Below are 10430 nucleotides of genomic sequence, written 5' to 3'. Positions count from 1 at the left end.
ATGTCTACTCTCGAAGCAAACACTCTATTTTCGACCAAGGGCCTAGTTGCGGTGGTAACCGGGGGTGGAACAGGTATAATTTACCCCGCGTAAGCCATGGCGGGGCAACTTGGCTCATTGTAGTTTAATCACATAGGTATCGGATTGATGATTGCGGCTGCTCTTGAGCACAATGGTGCAGAAAGGGTCTATATCGTAGGAAGAAGGAAAGAAGTCTTGGAGAACGCAGCGAAGGAGCACTCCGTGAGAAGTTACCCCCGATTAAAATAATTATAGCTGCTGCTTATATTTCTGTCTCTAACGCTTGGGGCTGTCCAGAAATACGGCAAGATAATCCCACTCGTCGGAGAAGTTACATGAAAGGAATCTCTAGAATCAGTTGTTGCCCAGATCAAATCAGAGGTCGGCTATATAAACTTGCTCGTCAACAATGCCGGTACTGTAGGAAATAGAAGCCACAGCCAACAGCCATTGCCAGAACCGTATGTGTCGAAGCCGGAATCTGAGAATTATCGGAGTATCGAAGATCTTCAGGCATATCTATGTAAGGATTCGGTTGAGAACTGGGATAATGTCTTAGAGTGAATGCCACTGGCGCTTGGTTTACAAGTGTAGCGTTTCTAGCACTGTTAGATGAAGGTAACAAGAGGAAGACTGTGGAACAAACAAGTCAGGTACGCAATGTCCAGCAATTTCGTAAATGTTACCTTTAAAGTTTTACGGTTACAGACCTAGCGAGTGCGAAATGGCTGACGAAACAATTAAAGATTGTTACTATTGTCTCAATTGCAGGCTTTTCTAGGTTGTTAGGATCTAGCTATATCTATGCCGCAAGTAAAGCAGCCATGACCCATATTGGAAAGATGATGGCAACAAATTTAGCCTCATTCAATATCAGATCCGTACGTTCCTACTAGTATTGACTTCCTAGCTTTGGATTCTCCTATGGGTATATCGACTAACAGTATATCAATATAGATAGGATATGATCGCACCAGGCCGTGAGCTTCCATGAAACCCTGAGCCTATTGATATATATTGACATGCCCGAAGATAAGTTTACCCTTCAGAAATGACTGTTGGCCCAGGGAAGATGGATACTCGTAACAAGAACACACTCCCAGACTATCCGAGTCATCATATTCCAATGTTGCGCCCCGGAAAAGAAGAAGACATGACTGGTGCAATTTTGTACCTTGTTAGCAAGGCTGGAGCTTATTGTTCCGGAACGGTGATTGTCAGTGATGGTGCGAGACTATCAGTATTGCCAGCAACTTATTAGATACAATAGCAAAAAAAGGGCTGTTATTGATACCACTTTAGTATCGTGTTAACACCGTTGTTAAATAAATACCGTTTTAAATAAATTCTAGATTTACTACCACAGTCCAGGGAAAATTTATTTTCCTTAAGTGCCGCCTGGCATGACCAATGCGATGAAGTGTACAATTCAGCATTCTTTACAATCAGTATTCAAGTGGTATTGAGGTGCCCGCCCTGCCCGCCACCCCTGCCAGCGTTGACCGCCTGACCACCTGCCCGCCCTTCTACTAGTGCTGGCAATATAGTGCTGGCCATATAGTGCTGACCGCTGTTTCCAATTTCACAAACTTCATCCACCCCAACGACTTCACGAACTTAACGGTTAACTTCATCAATCCCACCATAGACACACGTTATTTATTCATCAATACATACAGGTGCCTGTGGACAAAATAGAAAATTATTTTTCAGAAGTAGATCGCGATTGTTTCAAGCCAATTAGCAAATGATAAGAATTGATGAACTTGTGGGTATATTTATATCTGGTGATCTTGATTTGTGAAAAGCTTCATCGCCTAGATTGAAGTTTCGGGAAGTAGTTTTAGTTTTCCCTAAATACAACAGCAATACCGTAAGACTGCTGTATTGTTTGAATTTAAATGCCGCAGTAGAGGTAAACTAGCAGTTGAAGCTAGTGCTGGTAGTACAAAATACTGTGTCATTGCAGCCTTCTTATTAACACATATTATACAAAAAATAATCTTTATTATAATGCTGTTTAGTATTAGCTACAGCAGCATTACAGCACCACGTCCTATGCAGTCGCGTAACGGTACTGAGATTATCCCATTTTTTGCTACTGTAGTTTAGAAAGTAGCTCTATAGATGGCAGCCAGTTGTTGCGTATAGCCTTAAGTGAGAGTCATAATACCACAACTGGCTTGAATGAGAGACTAGATAATTGAAAGGAAATTTCTAGCGCTCGCCACTCCTTTCTTGCTGCTATGTATGTAAAGCTGTGAACATATCTACTATACTATAAAAGAATATTGTCTGAAAAAGTCTCGCTAAACCGGCCCAATCCTACATCCGGTCCTGACCATAGGGGGGAGAGGGAGACCAAATTATGAAGCTAAGATAATCAAGTTGGCAATAAATTTACAAAAGAGTGATGCTATGGCCATATACCCTTCGCGGGGGTATGGGCTCAATTCGCGGACTGTTGGGATCAACTGTCCGGTATATTGTGCTCCGCATTTCCCGGTATATAATATACACCCCACAGCAACACTCCCACCCCCGGAATTGAACCATGACTTACTGATGGTCATGGGGACTCAACCCACTCGGTGTAGTAAGACGAGCTGTCTACCACTAGACCACGCTCGCCTACACAACTGTCAGTGGCTCGGAAGTAATACTTAACGGGGCGGTGTTGGCGAGGGTAAGAGGACCTAGGGAAACATAACCCTGCCATGACAATCTACCACGACGTACAGCATGACCCACAGCTGGCCACCCTCTTGTATTACTAGAAAAGCGATAATACCTAGGCTTGGTAATAGACCATTAAGTGACTTTTGCTTGTTGAAACAGGAGAAGATACTCGAACTCACTGGAAGCTGTTGTCTTATGTAGACAATATACGCGCATCTCAGTATCCAGATATCTCAAAACTTGGAGACATATACTCAACTACCTTGCTTCGGTACCTAAATACCTCAATATAAAACTGCTACATATATCTCCAAATCCGGCGACCACATCTCAACACCCAACCCAGAAGCTAGTTTGATAGCGAGTGATATACCGTGATCTAAATAAACTAAGAGGTTGATCGCCGCGGAGCCAGCTTAAAGTGCCCGATATAAGTGCCTTGCAAATAACATATACCTACAGGCACAGATAACCCCACCCCCTCTGGGGTTAGTGTGGATTCGGAGGGAAGCCTATATAGCGGCGTTGAGGGTTCTAGAACCAGGCTCAAGTATCTAGGAATCATAAGTAGACGACATTTCTATGGGAGCTCTAATTGATAATGGTCTTGTTTACCATTTGACTGAAATATACTCATTTAGTTTATGTTTCATTTCAAGCAGGATCCGGCGTGGTAACGAATGAGTAGTACCACCAGCGCCGATTTATTGATGAAGTATTATAAGCCTCGATACTAATATTTTCAGGATAGTTAGATTGGAGCATCTTTCACGTTGTTATAGTAATTTCCTTTCCACTCCTTCTTTCTCGATATTTATCACAAACTCCGCTCTGCAAACCAAGGACGATACCAGGGCGGAGAAACATGCCTATCTTGAGTATAAGGAATTATCGTTTATGGGGGCTAATAAATAAAGCTAGTTATCTTCTTTGGCCTTGGTATATCAGTAAGTTTTTGGGTGACCCCACGGTCAAGCGCCGAACTATCCCCTCTAATCTTTGTCTATCGATTCAGTAACAATTGCAATCCCACCGCCAATTGCTGGATTACTGGATCCGGGTTAGATGTTTTAGCTGTCGTCACAGTATATCACTCGCTCTAAAATCATGGCTACATGTAGTAAGTAGGGGTTAAACAAACCATTCTCTTGTTCGAGTAGAACATGGGGACCAAGATAAAACACCTCAACACTGGTTCCCGGACCAAAACCCGTTGGTACCACCTTTTTTTTCGTTTTCCTTCTTTGCTTTTTCTGATGATATGTAGAGCCAGCCATCTGGGGAACCGGCGGGCCTTTCAACCGGGACGATATCATCCCATTTAGGACATACCTACCTGCCAATCGCAATCTTACTTCTCGTTTCCAAAAACCGCAACCCAACTTCATGCACAGAATCGCCTCGGAGCTTGTTTTTTTTCGCGGCCGGCCGGGGAGGAGATGTGCTGGATAGAGTAACAGGCAGGTGGACAAAGTGGTGGTGATGGTGGTGGCTGGCAGTGACGATGAAACGGCCAATCTAAGCATAAATAGCGATACGATAGCGCAGAGCTTCGATGTGGGGTCAGTCGTCTCCGTTTGTTGCTGCCGTTCTGTCATGCGGGTTGCTGCCGTGGACTGGTCTGTGTAACGTGGGGTATCTTTGTCTACACTAAGCGGATGTGGTTACTCTATATCACATGTTACTAGGTGCATTGGTGTACCTGGGACTCAGAAACGGTGGAATTGCGGGCATCTCTAGAGTCCCGCTCTCCCCGTATTCCCAGTATCGATACTTGGCTACTATGGAGGGCTTCTACTTAATATACCCTACATGTAGTTAGGTACATGTGCTCTAGTACTGATCCGAGTGAATTGCCGGAGAAACTGAAAGGTGGAAATCTATTGGATGGCCAAGGCGGGAACACATCTGCTGGTACTCGATTCTCTCGATTGAAGGATAACCACAGGTGTGAAGATGTATTCCTAGGCCTAAAGTTCATACGGCAAAGTAGAGTTTTAGTTGGCTACAAACGGCCAGGAAGAAATATTCTACCGGTTGTGTCATGCACCTAAGGGCGTGCAGAAACCTGCTCGACTTTGTGTCCAGGCCACTACTACTCGTAGTTTTTTGGCGTTTCTGTTGGCGTTTCTGGACGCACTGCTATTGCATGCCATACAAAAGATAGCCTTGGCGAGTTTTTTCTGTGTATGCAATAGCAGTTGCGTCCGGAAACGCCAAAAAACTACGAGTAGTAGGACTACCTACTCTAGAGTATTTAATGAGTGGATCGAGTGGATCTTTCGCCAAGGAGATATGCATGTTACTTAAAATTTATTTAGTCCACATACAATTACCTACATGAACTCTTGGTTGCACGATAAAGAGATATTCCTTTCTACTGTTAGGTAGTTAAAAGAAATGTAATTTGGCCTATGTACTTATTTCCCAAGTCTCTAATAGACTTCCCTCCTCCTAATCCTACTCGTTACATATTAAAAAATAAATGAGTGTAATTAAAATCCATATCGCAAGGCACCCCTCAAGTGCAACTTCCTTGAACTCTGCCCAATTGCAATTCCAATTCCACCAGATGGGATCTCCCAGTTCTCAATAGCAGCATTATAATAACTCAAGTCTCTCCTTGTCAACTCAAAGCAAATCTGCTTACATTCGCCAGGCTCCAGGTAGACTTTCTCAAATCCTCTGAGGACTCTGACGGGAAAGTCAATATTCTTGTTCTGGAACTGGACGTATAGTTGGGCGACCTCGGCTCCGGCAACCTCTCCAGTATTTTCAATGGTCATGGTGACCTTGTACATAACTTCCCAAAGCGCAGGATTACCTCCCTCGGCACCACCAGCAGGCATAAGCGGGTGAGGTGTTTCGTAGCCCTCGGGGTATGGGTAAGGGCCAACGGTAACATTGGGGTTTGTGGCATTTAGGTATGGGTAAATCATGCGATCAATTGGCGTGAATCCTTCGGGAAAGAGGACCTCAGAAATATCAGGCATTTCTGAGTCGTAAGTCGGAGGGGTGGACTCTGGTTCAGGACGAGGAGCAGGAAGAGGAGTCAGTGGACAGATAAGCTCAATGTCAAGGTCGCTGAACTCGAAGGTAGTATATGAGAGTCCAAAGCCGAATTCGTAGCGGGGTGTGATATCATGCTTGTCGAAGTATCTATAGTCGATGTAAAGACCTTCGGTGAAATCCTGCTGCGGAGGGTTTCCGTTTGCGACGTACATAACACCGGCAGTCGGGCCATAATCTGCAAGAGACTTCCCGATGGTGTATGGAAGCTTTCCACTGGGGTTTACATCACCGTAGAGAACATCTACAAGCGCATTTCCACTCTCCTGTCCAGGTAGATGGGCCCAAAGAATGCCCTGGACCCTGTGAGACTGTGCCCATTGCTCCACGATGATAGGTCCAACTGAGTGTACAACAACGATTGTCTTCTTGCAATTCTGAGAAACAGCCGCGATGACCTCGTTTCCACCAAGTTGAGTTTCGATATCGTTCCTGTCACCCTCAAGGCCATTCCAAGTGATGTAGCCTTCACCAGAATCGGCATTGACGAACGTGAGACAGATATCTTGCTCTTTAGCAGAGGCCTTCATATCATCAAGCTTTGTGTTGTTCAAGATCGCAGTGACTACGGAACCATCTTCGGCAGCACGGGCCTGAATGGCTTCAAGAGGGGTGATAAGATAGGTGAAGTCAGTGGCACCACTTCCCCACCCAACGGCAAGTCTATTTGAAATATCAGCATTTTGTATTTGAATTCGTTACTGGGTAAGTGTTACTCACGTTCCCTGGTTGCATCCTCTGTCGATACAGACATTTGGCCCGTTTCCAGGACCAGCGTCTTCACCGTAAATACCGATCTTCATCGGCCCTGCCAAAGGCAAAACATCTTCGTTTTTGAGCAAGGCGATGGCATCTGCGGCAATTTTTCTTGCAAGAGTAGCATGATCTCCCCTGACATCAACATGCTCATTAACAACACCCGTGGTGTTGTCGTTTGAGCCATAGTAAATTTTTCCAACGGTAGCATTAGTCCATGAGTTGAAATTTGGTTCAGGATAATCCTCATCCTGGCCAAACTTGTACCAGGTAGCAACAATACGGGTGACCATATCATCGAGCCTTTCCATTGGTACGGAACTGTTCATCACAGCTCTAGTAAGTTCGGGTCCAAGAAGCGAAATACGATCGTCCCAAGCCAAGCCATCGCCTGTACAAAGTCAGCCTCTTAAGTCAAGAATACGTAAATCTCTGTAGACTTACCAGGCATGGTCATATCCATTCCGGCAAGAACACTAGCAACTCCGCTGTACTGAGCGAGCCAATCGGACATGATAAATCCCTCGAAACCCAACTCATCTTTCAAGATAGCGTTCTGTAACCACGAATTCTGGCAAGAAGCGCTGTTGTTATTCTGGTTGTAAGAACACATGACCGCCCCGACACCAGCTTTCACTGAGTCCTGGAATGGCCATAAGTAGACCTCATGAAGAGTTCTAGCATCGATGTTGGCAGAGATTGCGTTAGCGCTTTGTCGGAAATGTTCCTGTTCATTGGCTAAAATAGTAGGGTTAGTACTCAATAAATGCTACAGTCTTGGCAGAGATTCGCATACCAATATAGTGCTTAGCAGTTGCAATAACCCCATTATCCTGGATTCCCTGGATGGTAAGAGAAGCACCAATGCCCTGGAGATAAGGATCTGAGCCAAAGCCCTCCCAGTTTCTTCCACCTGCGGGCATACGACCAATAGGACCCATTGCTGGTCCCAAAATAACGTTTATTCCCTTTCCACGGAATTCAGCGCCCAAACCGTCTCCACGTGCGTACATGAGCTCCTTGTCCCAGGTTGCTATAGACAGACATCATTGTTAAGATCCTCCAACCCTTTTTGTATTTCTAGATGTAGGCTACTTACCACCAATTGTAATTCCAGCAGGCCACGCCGTATTCTTGTCCGCAAATCTTACACCTAGCGGTCCATCCTGAAGACAGATGGAGGGGAAGCCGAGACGCTCAACTGGACCAGTATTTCCTACACAAGGGCCCATGGCCCAACCAAGACCAGTCGTGATATTCACTGTATCATCTGTTAGCACAAATCCCCCCACAAGAAGAACGTTTGAGTACAAACCCTTTTCAACCAATGTCATCTGCGAGACAAGCTCATAGGCCTTGTCATAAGCATCAGCCCATGCTGCCGAAGAACCACCCTTAGGAGCAGGGTAATAAGGTGGACTCCATGAAGCTGCTCCAGACTGTCTCTTTTCCAGAGGAGCGGATGAGCCCAACCCCAATTGGGCGGCGAGGAGAAATGCCGAGTAGAACCCGATCATTTTATCAATCAAGTACAAAAGACAATTTCAAAAACCAGCGTAGATGGAACTCAGACGAATTCCCAGCAGATGGTTAAGAGATGAAAATATGGAAAGACCACGATCCTTAGTAGCAATTGCCAGAGATGGGGATGGGTGTCCATCTTATACCACATAGTTCATGGCCCTTCGCACTAGCCACCCAGCTCTCGAGCATGAGACAAACTTTTTCTGCACTGTTCCCCCGATAACCAATCACCGTTGGACGAACCACTGAGGTGTTGACGTCGGTGAAATTACTTGCGTTCCCTCACCTCACGGCTTCGGACATCAACAGCGCATATGTTTTGTGCACCCGGTCATGCCCAATTTGAGATGCTACACTGTCTAAATGCGTCATGTTTTCCGAAGAGAATCTAGATTTCACCTAGGCTATGCCACTGCCCAGTGACCAGGAGTATCGTAGGGGGTACCGATATCTGGGAAATGTGCCAAAAACTGGGGTAGCAAATACTTAATTTCTTGATCGTCACCCCGGCCTTCTGGTTAAGAAGATATATTTCCACGTCTGGAAGGAGCACACTCTATGTACTCGATCAACCCAGGTTTTTACCCGTGTTTAACCAACGGCCGTCGGGAATATGCACTTACAATCCCGAAAGTACCGAAGGGATATCGGTCGACTCTTGGTACTATGTATACTTGCAGTTACTCCACGAAGGTACATGAAGGTATGTACATATATGTACATTAGTACTTCATATATATTCGAGTGGAGAATGTTTACCCACTCAATTGATGGCTAATGACCGAAATCTCGCGGGCTTGGTGCCCATGAAGGTTGGCAGGAGTACTTGGAGATATATATGTTAGGTTTATAGATTTAATTTCATCCTATCGCACGAGCGTGTGTCTGCCTGCGGCTCTTTATTGTCTGGCTTTACAAAAATAGAATCAAGACTCAAGAGGTGGAAGTGGCATCCCGCAGAAAAGAGGGGGAGAGGTCTGGAAATCAGGCACCAGGCGAGGAGTGTAATTAATTAAGCTGTGTCGATCAATGTGCAACTTAACATTCAGGGGTGAGGTCTGTGACCAGCCGTGTAACTGACAGTGCAACAGACAGTCAGCACGTCCTGGTCTGTGGTAACAACGGGTGATGGGCCATGATGGGTGCTACTTCCGATCAGGGGAGAAAAAAAGTAAAAGTAATCGGCGGAGAATATTCGGAGGAACTACAACCTTGACCAATTGATTGACGGGATGTCGCGACTTTTCGGTAGCCGATTGATGTGGTGAATCACGGCCAGCAGCGGGATCATTGTGTACCTACATACTCGGGGGAGGTAAAAAGTACCGGACAATGCAAGTTTTGTCTCTGGGCTTTTTTGCAGTAGTTCACGCCTAGCACGCGCACCCATTGGTGAACCAAAAACCTGCATTGTCCGGTACTTTTTACCTGCCCCGAGTACATATCTACGCACTCTAGGACATTATTCGTGGAGAGTTTGGGTTGGCGATACCTACAGATAATCCGTAGCAGTTGTCTGCTCAGCACATACTGAGTCCTACATGATATGTGGATACGAGCACCTTCTCAGCTGATAAACGGGATGCGCATTGCTTTACCTACTTGAAATCGCATCATGAGACGATGCATCGTGATTGTTGGAGGTAGTGTACCTATCGAACAGCCAGCGCTGTGGCTGTATTGGGACCTAGCAGAATGCCTACGCACGTACTACTCAATTACAGAACTTTAAAACACGCTCACCTAATTAGCTAAGCGGTCATTTCAACCCACCTACACGGCTATTATTAGCTATCAAAATCGTCATTTCTGATCGGATCGCCGCTCCCAAATCTCATGTCTCGCCGGTTGAGCCTCGCTTGAGTCGACTCATGTCGGGGCTCAACTTCAAGAGTTTGAGGGTGGTTACGGTTACGGAATGAAAAGACATTGATCATACACCCCTCTAGATGCCAGTATCATGCAATTGCTACATAACCTCAGTACGTATATGATTCTGTCTTCTAGAGTACTCTACTCTAGAGCACCTATATCACAGTGAATCATGCATATAAAATACGTCTAATATCGTAGAATACGCGTATAATTATCTGATCAGCCGAACAGTAAATACCTACAATCCCTCAGGACAACAAATAAGACATCGACTATCCGGAGCACATACAAAAGAGACTTAGATCAACAATAACAACTACGTTAGAGTATCTACAATCCACACGAACGACACATTACGAAATGAGCATGACACGCACACATTTGGTATGACAAGCGCGACCTTAAATACAGGTATCCGCGGCCGAAGACTTATGCCAGCGTGCTAATAACGCGACCCCCACGTAGAGACCTTACACACGTAGTTGTTCCCCAAAAACCTATAAACC

General features: G+C 45.4%; 2 protein-coding genes across 2 annotated transcripts; one reads left to right on the top strand and one right to left on the bottom strand.

Moving 5' to 3' along the window:
- H6S33_000448 (uncharacterized protein) lies at positions 1-360 on the top strand (the record flags this gene model as incomplete). The annotated part of the gene is made up of 3 exons (XM_044831826.1): positions 1-73; positions 137-243; positions 319-360. The coding sequence occupies 3 exons, from the start codon at positions 1-3 to the stop codon at positions 358-360; spliced, it is 222 nt and encodes a 73-aa protein (XP_044700007.1).
- Positions 361-5195: 4835 nt separating this feature from the next.
- H6S33_000447 (uncharacterized protein) lies at positions 5196-8042 on the bottom strand (the record flags this gene model as incomplete). The annotated part of the gene is made up of 6 exons (XM_044831825.1): positions 5196-6432; positions 6490-6916; positions 6970-7263; positions 7322-7558; positions 7625-7786; positions 7841-8042. The coding sequence occupies 6 exons, from the start codon at positions 8040-8042 to the stop codon at positions 5196-5198; spliced, it is 2559 nt and encodes an 852-aa protein (XP_044700006.1).
- Positions 8043-10430: the final 2388 nt, after the last annotated feature.

The sequence above is a fragment of the Morchella sextelata genome (assembly GCF_020137385.1).
Source record: "Morchella sextelata strain SCLS chromosome Unknown scls_1, whole genome shotgun sequence".
NCBI lineage: Eukaryota > Fungi > Ascomycota > Pezizomycetes > Pezizales > Morchellaceae > Morchella > Morchella sextelata.
This window is presented reverse-complemented; position numbering and strand designations above follow the sequence as displayed.